The 25,092-nt window shown below is 42.0% G+C and overlaps 1 protein-coding gene across 10 annotated transcripts; it reads right to left on the reverse strand.

Moving 5' to 3' along the window:
- Positions 1-18,454: 18,454 nt before the first annotated feature.
- On the reverse strand, positions 18,455-24,568 carry FIGNL1 (fidgetin like 1). Of its 10 annotated transcripts, none has more exons than XM_086398005.1 (5): positions 24,433-24,502; positions 23,811-24,000; positions 23,340-23,415; positions 22,610-22,704; positions 18,455-22,134 (listed from the first exon to the last, which is right to left on the reverse strand). In XM_086398005.1, the coding sequence occupies exon 5, from the start codon at positions 22,122-22,124 to the stop codon at positions 20,091-20,093; it is 2,034 nt and encodes a 677-aa protein (XP_086254131.1). In that variant the 5' UTR covers positions 22,125-22,134; positions 22,610-22,704; positions 23,340-23,415; positions 23,811-24,000; positions 24,433-24,502; the 3' UTR covers positions 18,455-20,090. The 10 variants fall into 10 exon arrangements, with proteins under 10 accessions (XP_086254131.1, XP_086254129.1, XP_086254134.1 ...); XM_086398003.1 differs by having other exon boundaries at positions 24,316-24,477; XM_086398008.1 differs by having other exon boundaries at positions 23,328-23,415; positions 24,316-24,447.
- Positions 24,569-25,092: the final 524 nt, after the last annotated feature.

The following is a 25,092-nucleotide window of genomic DNA, read 5'->3' on the forward strand; positions in this document are numbered from 1 at the left end:
AATTTAAATGGAATATGCATATATTTAAAATGCATATTAGTCATATATTACATAGTCAGATGTTTAATCAATGCTGATTGAGTAACAATTTGTCATTTATTCTAAAGAAGTGACAATGTGAAACATACCATCAATATTCAAAGGGTAATCTACCCCCAAGTATTAAAGAGAGCATGAGAACATGATACAACAATTTAAAATGCAATACTAAATACATAATACTTTGTGAGTTCCGAACTTCAATATCAACCATTTTAGAGACACCATTTTAAATTTATTTATTTATTTTATATTTAAAAATAAATATATTTTTATTTTATTTATTTATTTATTAGCCAAAATAATTTGAGCCAAAATATCACATAGCTCATATCATGTGATGAGCTATGATATGAGCTCATCACATCATAGTTGTGATGAGCAGGAGCTACTTGTAGGTATGGTGCATGAGCATCTCTTGTTGCAGAACACTGGCTCGGTAGTTGCAGTGCACAGGCTTAGCTGCCCAGAAGCATGTGGAATCTACCTGCACCAGAGACTGAACCCGTGTCCTTTGCATTGTTAGGTGAATTCTTAACTCCTGGACCAGCAGGGAAGTCCTAGAGACACTTTTAAATTAAACTTTATGTCAATAAAGGCGCTGTTATTTTTAAGTATTTCTATTTTTATATAGTGTCTTTGTTTCTTTTATATTAAGTATTTCTAAATTACTTAGAGATAAAAACTTCCCTCTGACAATAATCTCTGTCCTATAATTTACACCACTTGATTTTGGATGCCAGAGGGAACGTGGGCTGCACCAGATGCCTGCCAATGAAGCCTGGGAGAGTTTAAAGATCATTGTCAAATTTGCAGCAACCCTGAGGTAACACGATGAGAAGCTGTGTGCCTAGAAGCCAACATTGTATGAAGTTCGTCAGTTCCCAAAGCCAGATTCTTCACGATAGCTTTAACGGTACAGACATTGTTTCCCACATCAAAAGGCTGACTACATATATAGAACACAGAGTTTTAAAACAATTGCTTACACTGATTACAAGTATGGGGCTGATGACACAGCATCTGGACCTACCCTGTCCAGTATGGCAGCCGCTAGTCACGTGGGACTGTGGAATTTTTGAATGTGGCTACTTAGATCAAGATGTGATGTGAATGTAAAATATTCATCAGATTTCAATGGGGCCAGTGGCTGACCTTCTGATTCGATTTTTTTTTTTTTTTTTTTTGCACTATGTTGATCTTTTTTTTTTTTGAAATACAGTGGATTTATTAGGTTGGTACAAAAGTAATTGCGGTTTCAGACCATGAATTTTAAATCATTATAACTAGGCTTAAACACATCCTTATTAATCAAAATAGGAGCCATTATAATCAACACATTTTTTGCCAGCGAGAAATAAGTTTATTTCTGTAACATAAAAATCCATGCTTCAGGATTCAGTGAACTCTTGGAAAGCATTTCCTGCCACCTGCTGGAAGTGTTTTCCCTGAAAAAGAGTTGTTGAGATGCTTGAAGAAGTGGTAGTTGGTTGGCGAGAGGTCAGGTGAATAATGGCAGATGAGGCAAAACTTTGTAGCCCAATTCGTTCGATTTTTGAAGCATTGGTTGTATGACCTACAGTCAGGTGTTTCTGTGGAAAAGAATTGGGCCCATTCTGTTGACCAATGCCAGCTGCAGGCATTGCAGTTTTCAGTGCATCTCAGTGATTTGCTGAGCATAACTCTTAGATGTAATAGTTTCAACAGGATTCAGAGAGCTGCTGTGGATCAGACCGGCAGCAGACCACCAAACAGTGGCCACGACTATTGTTTAGTGCAAGTTTGGCTTTGAGAAGTGGTTTGGAGGTTTTTCTTATACAACCACTGGTCATCACTGGTTGTCACATAACACCCACTTTTTGTCACACATCACTATCAGATCGAGAAATAGTTCATTGTTGTTGCATAGAATAAGTGAAGATGACACTTCAAAATGACGATTTTTTTGATTTTCAGTCAGCTCATGACACACCCATTTATCAAGCTTTATCACCTTTCCAATTTGCTTCAAATGACAAATGACCATAGAATGGTTGACACTGAGTTCTTCAGCAACTTCTCATGTAGTTATAAGAGCATCAGCTTTCATGATGGCTCTCAGTTGGTCATGGTCAACTTCCGATGGCAGGCTGCTATGTTCCTAATCTTCAAGGCTCTCATCTCCTTTGCAAAACTTCCTGAACCACCACTGCACTGTACATTCATTAGCAGTTCCTGGGCCAAATATATTGCTGATGTTGCAAGTTGTCTCCACTACTTATGACCCATTTTGAACTCAAATGAAAAAATGGCTCAAATTTGCTTTTTATCTAATATCATTTCTACAGTCTAATATAAAATAACAGCAAGTAATAAGTCAGTAGGAAAAAATGAAGTGAGAAATGCATGTTAAAATGCCATATAACATAACCATATTTAAGAATGTATTCCAAAATCAAGTAGCCAAGTTCAACAATGTAAAACCTCAATTACTTTAACATCAACCAAATACTATGTTGTGTTAGCTTCAGATGTACCACATAGTGAGTGTTTTATATATACATAGATATATATTTTTTCTTGAAACACCAACAATTCAACATATATAAATATACATATAACCAAATATATATATAAAATATATATTATTTTCTAGAGTATTTTCCCTTTTAGATTATTACAAAATATTAAGTATTGTTCTCTCTGCTATACAGTAGGTCCTTGTCATTTATCTATTTTACTTATAGTATCGCATTAAAGTCAATCCCAGAGTCCAAATTTATCCCTCATCCCACTTTCCCTTTGGTGCTAAGTCACTTCAGTCATGTCCAACTCTGTGCGACCCCATAGATGGCAGCCCACCAGACTCCCCCATCCCTGGGATTCTCCAGGTAAGCTTTTCTAAGTCTGTGAGTCTGTTTCTCTTTGTAAATAAGTTAATTTGTGTCATCATCTTAGATTCCACATACAAGTGGTATTATATTTTTCTGACTTCTTTAGGTACATCCATGTTGCTGCAAATGGTATTATTTCATTCTTTTATGGCTAAGTAATATTCCAATTCCACTGTGTATATATACCGTATCTTTCTTATCCATCCATCAGTGGACACTTAGATTGTTTCCATGTCCTCACTATTGTAAAGAGTGCTGCAGTGAACATTGGTGTGCATGAATGTCTTCAAATTAAGTTTTTGTTTTTTTCTGCATATATGCTCAGAAGTGGGATTGCTGGATATGTTAGCTCTATTTTTAATTTTTTAAAGGAACCTCCATACTGTTCTCCACAGTGGCTGCACCAAATTACATGCTGGGTCATATGGCAGTTCTATTTCCAGTTTTTTAGGGAATCTCCACACTGTTCTCCATAATGGCTGTACTAGTTTACATTCCCACCAACAGTGTAAGAGGGTTCCCTTTTCTCCACACCCTCTCAAGCATTTATTGTTTGTAGACTTTTGGATAGCAGCCATTCTGACTGGCATGAGATGGTACCTCATTGTGGTTTTGATTTGTATTTCTCTGATAATGAGTGATGTTAAGCATCTTTTCGTGTATTTGTTAGCCATCTGGATGTCTTCTTTGGAGAAATGTCTGTTTAGTTCCTTGGCCCATTTTTTGATTGGGTCATTTATTTTTCTGGAATTGAGCTGCAAGAGTTGCTTGTATAATTTTGAGATTAATTCTTTGTCAGTTGCTTCATTTGCTATTATTTTCTCCCATTCTGATGGCTGTCTTTTCACCTTGCTTATAGTTTCCTTCGTTGTGCAAAAGCTTTTAAGTTTAATTAGGTCCCATTTGTTTATTCTTGCTTTTATTTCCATTACTCTGGGAGGTGGGTCACAGAGGACCTAGCTATGATTTACATCAGAGAGTGTTTTGCCTATGTTTTCCTCTAGGAGTTTTATACTGGTCTTACATTTAGCTCTTTAATCCATTTTGAGCTTATTTTTGTGTATGGTGTTAGAAAGTGTTCTAGTTTCATTCTTTTACAAGTGGTTGACCAGTTTTCACAGCACCACTTGTTAAGGAGATTGTCTTTTCTCCACTGTATATTCTTGCCTTCTTTGTCAAACATAAGGTGTCCTTGCTGCTGCTGCTGCTAAGTCGCTTCAGTCGTGTCCGACTCTGTGCGACCCCATAGACGGCAGCCCACCAGGCTCCCCTGTCCCTGGGATTCTCCAGGCAAGAATACTGGAGTGGGTTGCCATTTCCTTCTCCAGTGCATGAAAGTGAAAAGTGAAAGTGAAGTCGCTCAGTCGTGTCTGACTCTTCAAGACCCCATGGACTGCAGCCTACCAGGCTCCTCCATCCTTGGGATTTTCCAGGCAAGAGTACTGGAGTGGAGTGCCATTGCCTTCTCTGGTGCATGGAAATATCTCTTGGCTTTCTATTTTGTTCCACTGATCTATATTTCTGTCTTTGTGCCAGTACCATACTGTCTTGATGACTATAGCTTTGTAGCATAGCCTGAAGTCAGGCAGGTTGATTCCTCCAGTTCTATTCTTCTTTCTCAAGATTGCTTTGGCTATTCGAGGTTTTTTGTATTTCCATACAAATTGTGAAATTATTTGTTCTAGTTCTCTGAAAAGTACTGTTGGTAGCTTGATAGGAATTGCATTGAATTTATAGATTGCTTTCAGTAGTATACTTATTTTCATTATATTGAGTCTTCTGATCCATAAACATGGTATATTTCTCCATCTATTTGTGTCAGGGGTGGCGGCCGGGAGGAGCTACCCGACGCCCCCACACCCAAGGCCAGGGGCGGCAGCCAGGAGGAGCAACACACGCCCGAGGCCAGGGGCGGCAACGAGAGGAGTTACCCGGAGCTGTGGCTGCACGGGCACAGGAGGGCCTAGAGGAGCTATCCCACATTGAAGGTCAGGAAGGGCGGCAGTGAGGAGATACCCCTCATCCAAGGTAAGGAGCAATGGCTGCGCTTTGCTGGAGCAGCCATGAAGAGATACCCCACGCCCAAGGTAAGAGAAACCCAAGTAAGATAGTAGGTGTTGCAAGAGGGCATCAGAGGGCAAACACACTGAAACCATAATCACAGAAAACTAGTCAATCTAATCACACTAGGACCACAGGTTGTCTAACTCAATGAAACTAAGCCATGCCCGTGTGGCAGCCCAAGATGGGTGGGTCATGGTGGAGAGATGTGACAGAATGTGGTCCACTGGAGAAGGGAATGGCAAACCACTTCAGTATTCTTGCCTTGAGAACCCCATGAACAGTATAAAAAGGCAAAATGATAGGATACTGAAAGAGAAACTCCCCAGGTCAGTAGGTCCTGATCCCAATATGCTACTGGAGATCAGTGGAGAAATAACTCCAGAAAGAATGAAGGGTTGGAGCCAAAGCAAAAACAATACCCAGCTGTGGATGTGACTGGTGATAGAAGCAAGGTCCGATGCTGTAAAGAGCAATATTGCATAGGAACCTGGAATGTCAAGTCCATGAATCAAGGCAAATTGGAAGTGGTCAAACAAGAGATGGCAACAGTGAATGTCGACATTCTAGGAATCAGTGAACTAAAATGGACTCGAATGGGTGAATTTAACTCAGATGACCATTATATCTACTATTGCGGGCAAGAATCCCTCAGAAGAAATGGAGTGGCCATCAAGGTCAACAAAAGAGTCTGAAATGCAGTACTTGGATGCAATCTCAAAAACGACAGAATGATCTCTGTTTGTTTCCAAGGCAAACCATTCAATATCACAGTAATCCAAGTCTATGCCCCAACCAGTAATGCTGAAGAAGCTGAAGTTGAACGGTTCTATGAAGACCTACAAGACCTTTTAGAACTAACACCCAAAAAAGACGTCCTTTTCATTATAGGGGACTGGAATGCAAAAGTAGGAAGTCAAGAAACACCTGGAGTAACAGGCAAATTTGGCCTTGGAATAGGGAATGAAGCAGGGCAAAGACTAATAGAGTTTTGCCAAGAAAATGCACTGGTCATAACAAACACCCTCTTCCAACAACACAAGAGAAGACTCTATACATGGACATCACCAGATGGTCAACACCGAAATCAGATTGATTATATTCTTTGCAGCCAAAGATGGGGAAGCTCTATATAGTCAGCAAAAACAAGACCAGGAGCTGACTGTGGCTCAGACCATGAACTCCTTATTGCCAAATTCAGACGTAAATTGAAGAAAGTAGGGAAAACCACTAGACCATTCAGGTATGACCTAAATGAAATCCCTTATGATTATACAGTGGAAGTGAGAAATAGATTTAAGGGCCTAGATCTGATAGATAGAGTGCCTGATGAACTATGGAATGAGGTTCGTGACATTGTACAGGAGACAGGGATCAAGACCATTCCCATAGAAAAGAAATGCAAAAAAGCAAAATGGCTGTCTGGGGAGGCCTTGAAAATAGCTGTGAAAAGAAGAGAAGTGAAAAGCACAGGAGAAAAGGAAAGATATAAACACCTGAATGCAGAGTTCCAAAGAATAGCAAGAAGAGATAAGACAGCCTTCTTCAGCGATCAATGCAAAGAAATAGAGGAAAACAACAGAATGGGAAAGACTAGGGATCTCTTCAAGAAAATCTGAGATACCAAAGGAACATTTCATGCAAAGATGAGCTCAATAAAGGACAGAAATGGTATGGACCTAACAGAAGCAGAAGATATTAAGAAGAGATGGCAAGAACACACAGAAGAACTGTACAAAAAAGATCTTCACGACCCAGATAATCACGATGGTGTGATCACTCACCTAGAGCCAGACATCCTGGAATGTGAAGTCAAATGGGCCTTAGAAAGCATCACTACGAACAAAGCTAGTGGAGGTGATGGAATTCCAGTTGAGCTATTCCAAATCCTGAAAGATGATGCTGTGAAAGTGCCGCACTCAGTATGCCAGCAAATTTGGAAAACTCAGCAGTGGCCACAGGACTGGAAAATGTCAGTTTTCATTCCAATCCCAAAGAAAGGCATTATCAAAGAATGCTCAAACTACCGTACAATTGCACTCATCTCACACGCTAGTAAAGTAATGCTCAAAATTCTCCAAGCCAGGTTTCAGCAATATGTGAACCTTGAACTTCTTGATGTTCAAGCTGGTTTTAGAATAGGCAGAGGAACCAGAGATCAAATTGCCAACATTTGCTGGATCATAGAAAAAGCAAGAGAGTTCCAGAAAAACATCTATTTCTGCTTTATTGACTATGCCAAAGCCTTTGACTGAGTGGATCATAATAAACTGTGGAAAATTCTGAAAGAGATGGGAATACCAGACCACCTGATCTGCCTCTTGAGAAACTTGTATGCAGGTCAGGAAGCAACAGTTAGAACTGGACATGGAACAACAGACTGGTTCCAAATAGGAAAAGGAGTTCGTCAAGGCTGTATATTATCACCCTGTTTATTTAACTTATATGCAGAGTACATCATGAGAAACGCTGGACTGGAAGAAACACAAGCTGGAGTCAAGATTGCTGGGAGAAATATCAATAACTTCAGATATGCAGATGACACCACCTTTATGGCAGAAAGTGAACAGGAACTCAAAAGCCTCTTGAGGAAAGTGAAAGTGGAGAGTGAAAAAGTTGGCTTAAAGCTCAACATTCAGAAAACAAAGATCATGGCATCCGATCCCACCCCTTCATGGGAAATAGATGGGGAAACAGTGGAAACAGTGGAAACAGTGTCAGACTTTATTTTTCTGGGCTCCAAAATCACTGCAGATGGTGACTGCAGCCATGAAATTAAAAGACGCTTATTCCTTGGAAGGAAAGTTATGACCAACCTAAATAGCATATTAAAAAGCAGAGACATTACTTTGTCAACAAAGGTCCGTCTAGTCAAGGCTATGGTTTTTCCTGTGGTCATGTATGGATGTTAGAGTTGGACTGTGAAGAAGGCTGAGCGCCGAAGAATTGATGCTTTTGAACTGTGGTGTTGGAGAAGACTCTTGAGAGTCCCTTGGACTGCAAGGAGATCCAACCAGTCCATTCTGAAGGAGACCAGCCCTGGGATTTCTTTGGAAGGAATGATGCTAAAGCTGAAAGTCCAGTACTTTGGCCACCTCATGAGAAGAGTTGACTCATTGGCAAAGACTCTGATGCTGGGAGGGATTGGGGGCAGGAGGAGAAGGGGACGACAGAGGATGAGATGGCTGGGTGGCATCACTGACTCGATGGACGTGAGTCTGAGTGAACTCGGAGTTGGTGATGGACAGGGAGGCCTGGCGTGCTGCGATTCATGGGGTCGCAAAGAGTCGGACACGACTGAGCGACTGATCTGATCTGATCTGATTTCTTTCATCGGTGTTTTATAGTTTTCTATATATAGGTCTTTTGTTTCTTTAAGTAGATTTATTCCTAAATATTTTATTCTTTTTGTTGCAATGGTGAATGGAATTGTTTTCTTAATTTCTCTGTTTTCTCATTGTTAGTGTATAGGAATGCAAGGGATTTCTCAGCGTTAATTTTATATCCTGTAACTGTACTATATTCATTGATTACCTCTAGTCATTTTCTGGCGGAGTCTTTAGGGTTTACTATGTAGAGGATCATGTCATCTGCAAAGAGTGAGAGTTTTACTTCTTATTTTCCATCTGGATTCCTTTTATTTCTTTTTTTTCTCTGATTGCTGGGCTAAAACTTCCAAAACTATGTTGAATAGTAGTGGTGAGAGTGGGCATCCTTGTCTTGTTACTGACTTTAAGGCAAGTGCTTTCAATTTTTCACCTTTGAGGATAATGTTTGCTGTGAGTTTATCATAGATGGCTTTTATTATTTTGAGGTATGTTTCTTCTATACCTTCTTTCCGGAGGGTTTTTAATCATAAATGGATGTTGAATTTGGTCGAAGGCTTTCTCTGCATGTATTGAGATAATCATATGATATTTATCATTCAAATTGTTAATGCAGTGTATCACATTGGTTGATTTGCAAATATTGAAGAATCCTTGCATCCCTGGGATAAAGCCCACTTGGCCATGATATATGATCTTTTTAATATGTTGTTGGATTCTGTTTGCTAAAATTTTGTTGAGGACTTTTGCATCTATATTCATCAGTGATATTGGCTTGTAGTTTTCTTTATTTGTGGCATCTTTGTCTGGTTTTGGTATCAGGGTGATGGTGACCTCATAGAATGAATTAAGAAGTTTACCTTCCTCTGCAATTTTCTGGAAGAGTTTGAGTAAGATAGGTGTTAGCTCTTGTCTAAATTTTTGGTAGAATTCACCTGTGAAGCCATCTGGTCCTGGTCTTTTTTGTTGTTGTTGGAAGATTTCTGATTATAGTTTGGATTTCTGTGCTTGTGATGGATCTGTTAAGATTTCTATTTCTTCCTGGTTCAGTTTTGGAAAGTTATACTTTTCTAAGAATTTGTCCATTTCTTCCAAGTTGTTCATTTTATTGGTATATAGTTGCTGATAGTAGTATCTTATGATTCTTTGTATTTCTGTGTTTTCTGTTGTGACTTCTCCATTTTCATATCTAATTTTGTTAATTTGATTCTTCTTCCTTTTGTTTCTTGATGATGGCTAATGGTTTGTCTATTTTATTTATCTTCTCAAAGAACCAGCTTTTAGCTTTGTTGATTTTTGCTATGGTCTCCTTTGTTTCTTTTGCATTTATTTCTGCCCTGATTTTTATGATTTCTTTCCTTCTACTAACCCTGGGGTTCTTCTTTTTCTAGTTGCTTTTTGTATAGAGTTAGGTTATTTATTTGATTTTTCTCCTGTGTCTTGAGGTAGGCTTGTATTGCTATGAACCTTCCCCTTAGCACTGCTTTTACTGAATCCCATAGGTTTTGGGTTGTTCTGTTTTCAGTTTCATTTGTTTCCATGCATATTTTGATTTCTTTTTTCATTTCTTCTGTGATATGTTGGTTATTCAGAAGTTTGTTGTTCAGCCTCCATGTGTTTGTATTTTTAATCGTTTTTTTCTTGTCAGTTCAATTCAGTTCAGTCACTCAGTCGTGTCCAACTCTGTGCGACCCCATGAATTGCAGCACACCAGGCCTCCATGTACATCACCAACTCCCAGAGTTCACTCAGACTCACGTCCATCGAGTCAGTGATGCCATCCAGCCATCTCATCCTCTGCCGTCCCCTTCTCCTCCTGCCCCCAATCCCTCCCAGCATCAGAGTCTTTTCCAATGAGTCAACTCTTCACATGAGGTGGCCAGAGTACTGGAGTTTCAGCTTTAGCATCATTCCTTCCAAAGAAATCCCAGGGCTGGTCTCCTTCAGAATGGACTGGTTGGATCTCCTTGCAGTCCAAGGAACTCTCAAGAGTCTTCTCCAACACCACAGTTCAAAAGCATCAATTCTTCGGCGCTCAGCCTTCTTCACAGTCCAACTCTCACATTCATACATGACCACAGGAAAAACCATAGCCTTGACTAGACGGACCTTTGTTGACAAAGTAATGTCTCTGCTTTTGAATATGCTATCTAGGTTGGTCATAACTTTCCTTCCAAGTTTTCAAGTTCCTTCCAAGTTTCCAAGTTCCTTCCAAGTCCAAAACTACAACTTTTCTTGTAGTTGACATCTAATCTTACTGTATTGTGATCAGAAAAGATGCTTGAGATGATTTCAATGTTTTTTAATTTACCAAGGCTAGATTTATGGCCCAGGATGTGATCTATCCTGGAGAAGGTTCCGTGTGCACTTGAGAAAAAGGTGAAAATCATTGTTTTGGGGTGAAATGTCCTATCGATAGCAATTATGTATAAGTAGTCCATTGTGCAATGGCACCCCACTCCAGTACTGTTGCCTGGAAAATCCCATGGATGGAGGAGCCTGGTAGGCTGCAGTCCATGGGGTCGCTAAGAGTCAGACACGACTGAGTGACTTCCCTTTCACTTTTCACTTTCATGCATTGGAGAAGGAAATGGCAACCCACTCCAGCGTTCTTGCCTGGAGAATCCCATGGATGAAGAAGCCTGGTAGGCTGCAATCCATGGGGTCGCACAGAGTCGGACACGACTGAAGCGACTTGGCAGGCACGCAGTCCATTGTATCATTTAAAGTTTGTGTTTCCTTGCTAATTTTCTGTTTATTTGATCTATACATAGGTGTGAGTGGGGTATTAGGTCTCCCACTATTTTGTGTTACTGTTAATTTTCCCTTTCATACTTGTTAGCATTTGCCTTACATATTGCAGTGCTCCTATGTTGGGTGCATATATATTTATAATTGTTATATGTTCTTCTTGGATTGGTCTTTTGATCACTTTGTAGTGTCCTTCGTTGTCTCTTTTCACCGCCTTTATTTCAAAGTCTATTTTATCTGATATGAGTATTGCTACTCCTGCTTTCTTTTGGTCTCCATTTGTGTGAAATATCTTTTTCCAGCCCTTCACTTTCCATCTGTATGTGTCCCCTGTTTTGAGGTGGGTCTCTTGTAGACAGCATATATAGGGGTCTTGTTTTTGTATCCGTTCAGCCAGTCTTTGTCTTTTGGTTGGGGCATTCAACCCATTTACATTTAAGGTAATTATTGATAAGTATGATCCCATTGCCATTTACTTTGTTGTTTTGGGTTCAAGTTTATACAGTTTTCTGTGTTTCCTGTCTAGAGAAGATCCTTTAGCATTTGTTAAAGAGCTGGTTTGGTGGTGCTGAATTCTATCAGCTTTTCCTTGTCTGTAAAGCTTTGGATTTCTCCTTCATATTTGAATGAGATCCTTCCTGGGTACAGTAATCTGGATTGTAGGTTTTTCTCTTTCATCACTTTAAGTAGGTCCTGCCATTTCCTTCTGGCCTGAAGAGTTTCTACCGAAAGTTCAGCTGTTATCCTTATGGGCATCCCTTTGTGTGTTATTTGTTGTTTTTCCCTTGCTGCTTTTAATATTTGTTGTGTTTGATCTTCATTAATTAGATTAATATGTGTCTTGGGGTGTTTCACCTTGGATTTATCCTGTTTGGGACTCTTTGGGTTTCTTGGACTTGGGTGGCTATTTCCTTCCTTATTTTAGGGAAGTTTTCAACTATTGTCTCCTCAAGTATTTTCTCAAAGCCTTTCTTTTTGTCTTCTTCTTCTGGGACTCCTATGATTTGAATGTTGGGGCATTTAACATTGTCCCAGAGGTCCCTGAGTTTGTCCTTATTTATTTTAATTCTTTTTTCTTTTTCCTTCTCTGCTTCATTTAATTCTACCATTCTATCTTCCACCTCACTTATCCTATCTTCTGCCTCAGTTATTCTACTCTTGGCTCCCCCAGAGTGCTTTTGATCTCAGTTATTGCATTATTCATTATTGATTGACTCTTTTTTATTTCTTCTAGGTCCTTGTTAAACTTTTCTTGCATCTTCTCAATCCTTGTCTCCAGACTATTTACCTGTAACTCCATTTTGTTTTCAAGATTTTGGATCATCTTTACTATCATTATTCTGAATTCTTTTTCAGGTAGACTCCCTATTTCCTCCTCTTTTGTTTGTTCGCTTTTATCATGTTCTGATACCTGCTGAATATTTCTCTTCCTTTTCATCTTGTTTAGATTGCTGTGTTTGGGGTGGCCTTTCTGTATGCTGGGAGTTTGTGGCTCTTTATTGTGGAGGTTCCTCCCTGTGGGTGTAGTTGGACGAGTGTCTTGTCAAGGTTTCCTGGTTAGGGAAGCTTGCATTGGTGTTCTGGAGGGTGAAGCTGGATCTCTTCTTTCTGGAGTGCAATGAAGTGTCCAGTAGTAAGTTTTGAAGTGCCTATGGGTTTGGTGTGATTTTGGGCAGCCTGCATTTTAATGCTCAGGGTTGTGTTCCTGCATTGCTGGAGAATTAGCGTAGTATGTCTTGCTCTGAAACTTGTTGGCTCTAGGGTGGAGCTTGGTTTTAGTGTAGGTATGGAGGCTTTTGCATGAGCTCTTGTTGATTAATGTTCCCTGGAGTCAGGAGTTTTCTGGTGTCCTCACATTTTGGAGAACCTCCTGCCTCTGGCATTCAGTCTTATTCTTACAGGAGCCTCAGGACTTCTCCATCCATACAGCACCAATGATAAAACATCTAGGCCCATGGTGAAAAGATTCTGCATAGTGAGGGACACCCAGAGAGGTTCACAGAATTACATAGAGAAGAGAAGAGGGAGGAGGGAGATAGAAGTGACCAGGAGGAGAAGAGGGGGAATCAAAAGGGGAGAGAGCAATTTAGCCAGTAATCAATTCCCTATTTGCTCTCCACAGTCTGGAACACCCAGAGAGGTTCATGAAGTTACATAGAGAAGAGTAGAGGGAGGAAGGAGATAGAGGTGACCAGGAGGAGAGGAGGTGGAGTTAAAACAAGAGAGACCAATCTAGCCTGTGATCAGTTCCCTAGGTGTTCTCCACAGCCTGAACACCCAAAGAGATCACACAGTTAAATAGAGAAGAGAAGGGGGAGGGAGGAGATAGAGGTGACCTGGGGGAGAAAAAGGAGAGTCAAAAGGGGAGAAAGCAATCAAGCCAGTAACCACACTCCTAAGTAAAAATGGGTTCTGAAGATTGGATTCTTAAAGGTATAAAATTGATAACAATTACCAAAAAGCAAAGATTAAAAATCTAGAGTTGAGGTTAGACTCTCAAAAATACATTATTTAAAAAAATCGCAAAAATTATGAAAAATATATATATTAAATTTGCTTTGATAATAGGGTCTTTTTTTTTTTTACAGCATGTAATAGTAGGTTTTAAAAATGAAAATCAAAGGAGTAAAAGAACTTAAAAATAAAAAAAATTTTTAATAAAAAATGATAATAGTAAAAGTGTCAGGCTTTATTTTTTTGGGCTCCAAAATCACTGCAGACAGTGATTGCAGCCATAAAATTAAAAGACACTTACTCCTTGGAAGGAAAGTTATGACCAACTTAGATAGCATACTCAAAAGCAGAGACATTACTTTGCCAACAAAGGTCCATCTAGTCAAGGCTATAGTTTTTCCAGTGGTCATGTATGGATGTGAGAGTTGGACTATAAAGAAAGCTTAATGGCACCCCACTCCAGTACTCTTGCCTGGAAAATCCCATGGACGGAGGAGCCTGGTGGGTTGCAGTCCATGGGGTCACTAAGAGTCAGACACGACTGAGGCGACCTAGCAGCAGCAGTCGGACATGACTGAAGCGACATAGCTGCTGCTGCTAAGTCGCCTCAGGCGTGTCCAACTCTGTGCGACCCCATAGATGGCAGCCCACCAGGCTCCCCCATCCCTGAGATTCTCCAGGCAAGAACACTGGAGTGGGTTGCCATTTCCTTCTCCAATGCATGAAAGTGAAAAGTGAAAATGAAGTCGCTCAGTCCTGTCCGACTCTTAGTGACCCCATGGACTGCAGCCCACCAGGCTCCTACGTCCATGGGATTTTCCAGGCAAGAGTACTGGAGTGGGGTGCCATTGCCTTCTCTGAAAGAAATCTGAGCGCCAAAGAATTGATGCTTTTGAACTGTGGTGTTGGAGAAGACTCTTGAGAGTCCCTTGGACTGCAAGGAGATCCAACTAGTCCATCCTAAAGGAGATCAGTCCTGGGTGTTCTTTGGAAGGACTGATGCTAAAGCTGAAACTCCAATACTTTGGCCACCTCATGCAAAGAGTTGACTCATTGGAAAAGACCCTGATGCTGGGAGGGAATGGGGGCAGGAGGAGAAGGGGACGACAGAGGATGAGATGGTTGGATGGCATCACCGACTCGATGGACATGAGTTTGAGTGAACTCCTGGAGTTGGTGATGGACAGAGAGGCCTGGCATGCTTCGATTCATGGGGTCACAGTCAGACACGACTGAGCGACTGAACTGAATAGTAAAATATATCTAGGAATTCCTCTGGAGCTGTTGAGGGCAGTGTGGGGTCTGTTCAGTTTCAGACAGTTCCTTTTTCCAGCTTATACCTCTTCTCAAGGTCTGTAGGCCTCTTCCAATGTAGTCAATGCTAACTACAGGGTTTTATTTGTTGCACCTGTCACTTCCAAAACAGTCCCCTCTTCTTTGCTTATTTTGGCTTCCTCTGTTTGCAAGTCTTTTCAGTGTCTAATTTCTGCCCTGACACAAGGGCAGTCACTTATTGAGGCTCACTTGTTCAATTGTGCTGTGGGGAGGGAGGAACATTGCAAACAAATATCACTGGCATGTGTGGGGAGTGCTCACAGTGTCTGGGCCACACTGGGTTTGCCCCTGCTCACGGCAAACTCTAGGTTGCTCTGCAGGGGAACTGTCTAGACTGGGCCCTGGGTTGTGTGCACATCCCAGGTCTAAGCCACTCAGGTTCAGATTCTCGGGTATCCCACAAATGCACAGACTTGGTTGGGCTTGTGTTTTGTGCCGTTTCCAGGTCTGAGAAGCTCAGGTGACCAGGTGCTTAGGAAGCACACACTCCCCAGGTGGGCAGTGCATCTTATCAACGCCCCCCACCCCGCCCTTTTCCCTGCTCTGTTTCCTGGGAGCACCGTCTCAAGTGTGCCGTGTATCTTCTCTGGGGAGCTGATCTCTGGCTGCAACCCTCCTGGCGGATGTCAACCGCCAGGACTTGGTTAGCAACTGTGAGCCTGCTCACCGTTTGGTAGAGGATGCCATCTCTGGGGCCGAGTTTGCCCCCTCGCCTTCCAGCTCTGGCTATCGCTCACCTGCCTCTCTGCCTCCAGTGGGGGAAGGACTGGTCTGTAGCTGGCTAGGTCTCCTCTGGTACTCGCTCAATCCTTTATTCTGTGAGCGGCCCAGCAGTGCCTTAGGTTAGAGCTTTTCATGGGAAAGTTCTTTTTTACTCTCTCTCTCTGGCTATCCCACGGTTTGGGTTGTTAGCTCCCTCAGATTGTCCTCAGGGCATTCAGGCCTGGTCCTTACCCTAAGCAATGAAGCCCAAGCCTCCCTGTTCAGCCCCTGCTTGATGGCGGTGCATGTGAGCATCTGTCTGGGCTACTTCTCCTCTGGGAGTTGCGGTTGTGTGTGTAATCTGTGGGTTTTATTTTTTCCTCCCAGTTATGTTGCCCTCTGAGATTCCAAAACTCCCCACAGAACCACCGGTGAGAGGATTTCCTGGTGTTTGGAAACTTCTCTTTTACGATTCCCTCCCTGGGACGGGCCTCCATCCCTCTTTTGTCTCTCTTTTTATCTTTTATATTTTGTCCTACCTCCTTTCGAAGACAATGGGCTGCCTTTCTGGGTACCTGGTGTTCTCCAACAGCGTTCAAAAGTTGTTTCGTGGTGTTTGCTTAGCATTCAAATGATCTTTCGATGAATTTGTCAGGGAGAAAGTGATCTCCCCGTCCTATTCCTCTGCCATCTGAGGACCACCCCCTATTGGTAGACTTTTTGATCATGGCCATTCTGATCAGTGTGAGGTGATGCCTTAGTTTTCATTTGCATTTCTCTAATTACTGGTGGTGAGCATTTTTTCATGTGCCTGTCAGCCATCCGTATGTCTTTCAGTTCAGTTCAGTCACTTAGTCTTGTCCCATTCTTTGCGACCCCATGAATTGCAGCACGCCAGGCCTCCCTGTCCATCACCAACTCCCAGAGTTCACTCAAACTCACGTCCATTGAGTCAGTGATGCCATCCAGCCATCTCATCCTCTTTCATCCCCTTCTCCTCCTGCCCCCAATCCCTCCCAGCATCAGTCTTTTCCAATGAGTCAACTCTTCGCATGAGGTGGCCAAAGTACTGGAGTTTCAGCTTTAGCATCATTCCTTCCGAAGAACACCCAGGACTGATCTCCTTTAGAATGGACTTGTTGGATCTCCTTGCAGCCCAAGGGACTCTCAAGAGTCTTCTCTATGTCTTTTGAGAAGTGCCTATTTAGATCTTCCAAGTAGGTTTTTTTTAATTGAGCTGTATAAGCTTATATATTTTGAAGTTTAATTCCTTGTTGATTGATTCATTTGCAAATATTTTCTCCCATTTTATAGGTTGTCTTTTTCTTTGCTTGGGTCCTATTCATTTTTATTTCTATTTGAGAGACTGAACTAAGAAAACACTGACAAGATTTGTCAGAGAATGTTTTGCCTATGTTCTCTTCTAGTTTTATGGTGTCATGTCTTACATTTGTCTTAAAGCCATTTTATTTCTGTGTATGATGTGACAGTGTGCTCTCACTTCGTTGATTTATATGTCACTGTCCAACCTTTCCAGCACCACTTGCTGAAGAGGCTTTTCTTTTGTCCATTGTATATTCTTGTCTCCTTTGACACAGATTAATTGACCATAGGTGTGTGGGTTTATTTCTGGGCTCTCTATTCTGTTCCATTGATCCATATATCTGTTTTTGTGCAATACCACACTGGATTAAGGTAGAATTAAGAATAAGCTAGAATGAACAACCACATGAAACAGGTGAAAAGAAAATGATCCTTCAAAGCAATGAAGGCAGAATCAAGCCAGAAAGAGGAGGATGCACAATTATTGAGCAATCAGGCTTTGTAAAGCCTGTATTGTACCACAGGATTCTCATTCTCCAACAAGATAGGTACAGATTACTCTCATTTCACAACCAAGACTGAAGAATCATGGGGGCTATAGTCCCAGTCAGTCAGTGACAGACTCAGAGTCTAACAACATGTCCCTCTGGTTCCAGTCCATGCCATTTACAAGTACTCCACCTTATCAACTGGTTGACATGGAGGTAGACTGGATAAGTATTTTGGAAGTGAGAAAATGAATTAGAATTTCAAAAGGATGGCAAAGACAGTAAGTTGGAATAGAATTTCCCAAAGAATACACACTAAAGAACCATAATCAGATGAATAAGAAAAACATTTAAAAATCCCTGATACTAAAAACGCAGATACTCTACCTACCAATATTTTTAAGCATTGATATACAAATGAGTTACATCTGTTGGTAAAATGTGTGTATTTCTACAGAGGAAATGTATCTTTCAATGATATTAAATACAGGTAATGTTTACTTCTCAAAAATAATGGATAAGGATAGTGACACACAAAACACTTGGAAGCAAAGAATTCAACCAAACAATACCATATTCAATCAAGAGAATACTAATAATGTAGAGATACAAAGAAATTTCAAGTCTAAGTTTCAGGAAACTTCCTACCCAAATGCCTCAAGAAACATACTGCAAATCACAAAAAAGCTGAGAAAAAGAATGCTTCTAGTATAACATAGAAACAACTGCCAAGTAACTCCCTAGCTCAAATTTTGTACAAAAATCCAATGTTATAGTGCTGTTATGTTGAATGGAAAGGGACATAGATAGTAAGAAATATGGTGAAATGCTTAAAGATTTTAAAAGATACAGCAAAAAATTAGGACAAAAGATTTAATACCCAAATTATAATAAAAGATATATCTCAAAGGCAAAAATTAAAAGTTGGAGAAATAAAGCTTTTAAAAGAGCACAAAAATAGCAGGCAGACCAAGAATAAAAATTAAAACAATATATAAATTGCCTAAATTCACCTACTTTTGAAATTAAAATTTTCAAATTTCACTTCTTAAGTTGTATTGTTCTCAAAACATTAGAACATGAAAGTAATCTCCATGAAAACTGTGTTGTTCACTGGTTTATTTTCACCACCTAGAACACTGCCTGGCATCTGATAGTTTTTTGAATGAACAGATGCAAAAGAATGCTAACAAAACTTGAATCTGTCCAGCTGGTACAGGTAAACAGGCACTTTGATTCAGTGCATGTGGGAATTTTACACAGGGTGTCACTGTTTCAGAGGGCAATTTATAATACAGCACATGCTAGAAGCCTGAAAAATCCTTAATCCAAGAATTTTACTCAAGAAATGTATATAATTTTTAAAAGATCACCAAGGCATTTAATATATCTTTGTTTACAATAAACAAAAGGTGAACCTAATGACCTGATTTAAATGTCCTCCAACAGAGGGCTGAATAAATTATAGGCCACTCATACCACAGGATCCCAGGCACTTACATAAGGAAGATGTCATAGATGTCAATGTGGAAGATGATGAGGACTCATATACTTTAAAGAAAAAAATGAACTACAAACGGGAACACAGAGCACAACCCTACTCCCATATAAAACATCTGGAAGAAGCAACACAAATGTTAATAGTGTGTTCTTCAAAATGGTAAGGTAACAGTGATTTTTATTTTCTTTTGTTCACCTCTATTTTGTAATGTTTCTACACAGAACATATATTATTTATAATATGAAACAGTCTATTTGAAAAACCTAAAAACATTTTTCAATTAGACGGACCCTACAGGCTATAAAGTAGTGTCAAATAAAATATTAATTGTAAACATCACCTACCCCTTGGAAAAACACATTCTTCCCCTTTCTGTTTTGTGGATGCCTCTGATATTAGATTACACCCATTTCTGAACACGCTTAGTCTTGGTAAAGGAAGGAAACCATAAGAGGTTACATGGCAGAACAAAGTAAAAACTAGCACTTTTACTCTAGCTTTGGTTGAGATCATTAAACAACAGTAAACAACAGTTTCTAATGTAAACCACTACACCAGGCAACACTATGGAGAAGGCAATGGCACCCCACTCCAGTACTCTTGCCTGGAAAATCCCATGGATGGAGGAGCCTGGTAGGCTGCAGACCATGGGGTCGTGAAGAGTCGGACACGACTGAGCGACTTCACTTTCACTTTTCCCTTTCATGCATTGGAGAAGGAAATGGCAACCCACTCCAGTGTTCTTGCCTGGAGAATCCCAGGGACAGGGGAGCCTGGTGGGCCGCCATCTATGGGGTTGCACAGAGTCGGACACAACTGAAGCGACTTAGCAGTAGCAGCCAACACTAAGCATGATGTGATCCTCACAAGAAACCTTCTTCAATAAAACATGCATGTAAGTCAGATACATTCTCATACAGAAATCACATTTTTTTTAAGTTTCTGTTTGAGCTTACTATTCATCACAGTATACATCGTGAAAAGACCTCTTAGCAACAAAACAAAAAAGTGCATTCCTATCTTGTATGTATAGGCTTAAATATCAGGAAACAACTGGAATGAAAATTGAGCTTATATTAATATAGTCTAAGTCAATCAATTGTAAAAGTTAACATATTGTTATCCTATTTTAAGGTACAGATTCAGAATATACATTTCACAAACAATTCATTAATTTCCTTGCTATAATAAAAAGTGGAAAGACAAGACTACAAAGATGCCATCCTAAGTGTCCCATTTATTTTCCACAACCAAAAGTCCTGTTCCAGTTTTCATAAAGCTCTAAATCTTCAGGAGATACACTAGGTCGCACAGTTCTGAAAGCATTTTCAAAGTCACTGTAAGCTATTGGGCGAACTTGATCAGGTGTTATGGTGGCAATGTCAACAGCCTGCAAACTGCGAATAGGACCCAGAGATGCCTCCCGGCACAGCTGAGTCATGTCTGCCCCAGAGAACCCATCAGAATGCTGCACCACCAGCGCGAGCTCCTCCTCACTGAGGCAGCACTGCTCCTTGGACATCAGATTAACTACTATCTGTTTCCTGGCTGAAGCTTCTGGGAGGGGAATATACAGCCTTTTCACCAGCCTTCTCCGGGCAGCCTCGTCAATTTCTTGTGGCCGGTTGGTCGCTCCCACAACTAGAATACGGTCTTCAGAAGATGTGGCTGCCCCATCTAACTGAACTAGAAATTCGGTTTTTATCCTTCTAGAAGATTCGTGCTCACCATCTCCGCGTTGAGATAACAAGGAATCAATTTCATCAATAAATATCACAGCTGGTTGCTGACATCTTGCTACAGCAAACAATGCACGGACCATTTTCTCCCCCTCACCCACCCACTTGGAAGTCAAGGAGGAAGCAGAGATACTGAAGAATGTTGCCCCAGCCTGACTAGCAATGCACTTGCCAATCAGAGTCTTACCAGTGCCAGGAGGACCGAAGAGCAGAATGCCTTTAGGGGGTCCTCGTAGGCCAGTGAATATGTCTGGCCGCAACATGGGCCACACAACTATCTCCTTTATTGTGGTCTTGGCAAATTCCACGCCTGCGATATCTTCCCAATTTACTGGAGGTCCCTGATCCATAATCTCATTCATAATAAGTTCAATCATTCTGGGCTCCAAGTTCTTCAGACGCTCGTCCATGGGATGTGCTGGGTCTGCAGTACCTGCACCCTGAGGCTTATACTGCATCCCCCCACCCGGATCTCCCCCATCTTGCTTAGGTACAGGAGGAACAAACTTTCCAAATATCCCTCGGGATCTACCAGCCCCCAGAGACTTTTTCACTCCACCATATGAAGACCCTGATGCACGTTGGGGCTGGTAGTGCTTTTTCTGCTGATCTACCCATAACTGCTCCTTTGCAGTTTTAAAAGCAGGCAGGCTGCTCTCCCCTCTTTGGCCATTATCTTCTGTTTTACTAAAAGCCTTATTCAGTATTGGGGTGGAAAGTGCATCAATGGTGCCAGCACCATAAAAAGCTTTTTTGTCCCGTGCATTTTCACAGAAAGAAGGAAAACAAGACTGATTAGATGAGAACACATTGAGACCTATATTGCCTTTTACAAAGCTGTTATTTTCCTTTTTGACATTCCCAAATAATGGTTTGGCATGGAACTTTGCAAGGCCTGACTCACCAAAAGGTGCTGAGGCTACAGGACACGTCTTAGTGGTGTTATTGACCAGAGGTGGCTGGGCACTCTGAGGGCACGTCAAAGAAGGACCACCCTCTGGAAACTCTTGAGTCCTGTCGGCACCATGGGCTGAGTTAGTCAACAGGTTGCTCTCCCCAGAACCACCACAAACGCTAAATGTAGGAAGGTCAAAGACAGTGGCCTCTTTGTGGATGACTAGTGATGCATCAGCAGGCGCCAACAGAGAGTCTTTGGATTTCTTGCCAGCACGCATCATCTCCTGCACACTGCTCAGTTTGAACACGTTATTTACTGACAATCCAGACTTCCATTTGTCACTGTCAGTTTGCTGAGATCTTGCAAGAGTTAAAATGCTTTCTGCATAGTTATTCAAGCCAGTTTCAACATTGTCAGAATCAATAACTGCAGAATATTTCTCTGCGTATTTTCTGAACAGTGTAGTAGCACAGACCTGGGAGATATCAGAGTTTGCCCATGCATACTGAATGCGGAGTATCTGCGCTCGGTAGGCATCTGCCTTCTGTCCAGGTGTACACGTACCAGATGTAAGTGCAAAGTAATTCTTCTGCCAGTCACTCAGGTGTACAGACCTGGAGCTGGAGGCCTGCATTTTAGAGGCTCTATGATAAATAACAAAGATGAAAAAAATTCAGTTTAGAAGGAAACAAAGACATAACACTTTAAACATACTTTTAAAATCTTTGCCCATCTTAAGGAAAACACACTGGACTTTTTATTTATAAATTTATAAAGAAAGGCTATTTATAGTGGAAACATCTATTTAAAAGATTAAAGAGTTAATACTGCTCTGTTATGGGTTAAACTGTTTTAGTTATATAACAATTTTCCATGTGAATAGGAAAAACATTCACAAGGTTTAGAGGGTGGTGTTAGTGACCAGAGGTGGCTGGGCATTCTGAGGGCACTTCAAAGGACCGCCCTCTGCAAAGTCTTGGGTCCTGTCAGGGCCATGGGCCTAGTTAGTTAATAGGTCACTCTCCCCAGAACCACCACAAACACTAAATGCAAAAGATCAAAGACAGTGGCAGCAACATGGAAAACAATGGAACCAGAGATAAGCAAAGCAAAACAAACCAAGTCAAGCAGATAGGTGTAAGTCTGGTCTCTAAGGACAATCAGAGGAACAATGTCATGGTAGCTTCTTCCTATTGCTGGGCCTTCAGTTTTATCTGTAAAATGAGAGAAATCATTGTGAGAATCAAGTCAAATAATGAATACGAAAATACCTGAAAATTACTATTTGCCTCTTTACTGCACAAATGCACACTGAGGCTGAGAGTTCAGAAACTTAAGTTGAGGTCACACAGCCATTGAGCAATGGTGCCAGAATTCACACACGAGCAGTTTCACGAAGTTCATGTCCACTTTACCCTGGACAAAATGCCCCTTCACAGTGCCACCAAAAGTCACAGATAACAAACATGAACAACTATCACATACTAAATGTTTCCAAGGATTTGGAACAGGTAGATGAGCACTTAAAACAGGATGCCCCAGAATCTCTCACCATTTCCCAGTTTCACAAGATGCTTTATAAAGCGAAGCTGTTGTGATGAAATGAGAACGAGTGGGTAGTAAGGTGCTTTATTTTAGATCTTTTTCCCCTCATGTTAGTCTTACAAGCCTCCTTACATTAAGTTAAAATTATTTTTACAGAACTGTAGATGAATGTTGGTGGATGTGTAGAATTCACCTGACAATCCACAAGAAAAATGTGTAAGAAAATGTTGAAGCTTCCTAAGGGTACTGCAGTGAAGTAAAAACCAAGAACTTTATGTATTTTAAATTTTACCTTCGAAATTACCTGTAAATATAGCTTAATAATCAGCAGGTTCTTTTGGTGCAAGAGCCATGCTTAATACAGCTTTCTCCCATGAACCCTACAAAGAACCAGTCATATTTTAAGTAGGTGTTCATAAACCTCTGTAATATTTTTGAAAAAAATAAACTTAACAGAGAGATCCTAATTTGCTTACAGCTATAAAGTCAAAACTAGAACTGACATCTCGTGACAATTTATCCCTCTTTCCACTATTCCATTTTACCCTATTTTAATCCCACAATACGAGAAATGAGAAATTGCAAGAGAGGTGACTTGGAAGTCACTTACAACCAACTTTCTTGTTACCATGAACATCCTATTCCTCTCCCACAGCTTCATCCCATCTTATCATCTGCAACCCTGGGATTCTTCCAAAGTCTCAGCGTTCTAATCACTGTCCCCCCAGTTCCCTGCTCTTTCCTTTCCACCCTCTCCGATTTATTCAACATTCACCTCTCAAGTCTTCCTTTTTCCTTTCAACGCAATCATTCATCCAAGGACTACGGACACACAAACCAAAGACAGCTTGGCCAGCGCCCCTCAGCAGCACAGCCTGGTCCGGGGCACCGCTTCCTAGATCTCTACAACGGTTACTCGGCAGTGATGTGTGAGCTGCAGTCCCATCTGCTGGGGTTTTCCCTGCCTGTTGTAGGATGCGGTGTTGATCCAGACGGTAGGTGCTCCCCACCACACGGACCCTCCCCCTGAACCCGGAGGAGTGTCCCCGGGGACAGTGGTCACCCCGCTGACCGGGCTGCGGATGGCGGACCCTGCGGCGCTCACAGGGAGGGACCGCCCACTGCCCGCTGGCCCTGACCTCGGGTGCAGGCCCACCCTTCTGGCCCCAGGCCCGGCCCCGCCTCCCCTCGCGGAGCCTCGGCAGATCGCCGCCCGCCCGGCCCCCGGGACACCGCCTCCTCAGAGGCCGGCTCCGGACCCGCTACTGCCGGAGCCTTACCAGCCGCGAGACCACACTCCCGGGTCGGCCTGCCCGCACGTGGAGCCACTCGCCCTTCAGCCTTCCCGGCCCCACGCCCCACCCCAGCCTTAGCCTCCCAAAGCTCTCCCCGCCGACCTGCGGCTTCCGAAAAGCGCGCGGACGGTGTGCGCCTGCGCACTGCTGCCGGTTCAGCCCCGCCTTGCGTGCGTGCGTGCATCCCGGCGTGCGTGAGTCTGTGAGACACTGAGAGCGCGGGCGGGGAAGCGCTGTAGGCTTCCGGGGGCGGGGTCTGAGCTCGCAGTCCCGCCCCGGCCCCGCCCCCGTGTCTCCGTTACCAAGCTCTGACTAGCTCCCTAGGTAAGTTGGTCTGGTTATTTCCTTTGGGAACGGGACTCCCTCACACACATTTTTAGACTCAATCTGGGAGTTAGAATCCGCATCTCAGATCCCCCCGTCACTCAGGCAGCGCGTCCTTTTCTTCCGTTGGCCCTGGAGGACTTGCTCCTGGAAGACTGGGAAGCATGCCCTTCTTCCCAGGGACTGTCCTGGCGCAGAACAAGGAACGGAATACCCCTCACAGCCACCTCTGGGTATTCAGTTCAGTTCAGTTCAGTCGCTCAGTCGTGTCCGACTCTTTGTGACCCCATGAACCGCAGCACGCCAGGCCTCCCTGTCCATCACCATCACCTGGAGTTCACTCAAACTCACATCCATCAAGTCGGTGATGCCATCCAGCTATCTCATCCTCTGTCGTCCCCTTTTCCTACTGCCCCCAATCCCTCCCAGCATCAGAGT

Source organism: Bos grunniens, chromosome 4 (genome assembly GCF_055505025.1).
Source record: "Bos grunniens cultivar Pamir isolate PY7600 chromosome 4, Bosgru_T2T1.0, whole genome shotgun sequence".
NCBI classification, from domain to species: domain Eukaryota; kingdom Metazoa; phylum Chordata; class Mammalia; order Artiodactyla; family Bovidae; genus Bos; species Bos grunniens.

Coding starts and splice junctions, on each gene's coding strand:
- FIGNL1 (XM_086398007.1), bottom strand. CDS start 22,124: ATGCAGGCCTCCAGCTCCAGGTCTGTACACCTGAGTGACTGGCAGAAG.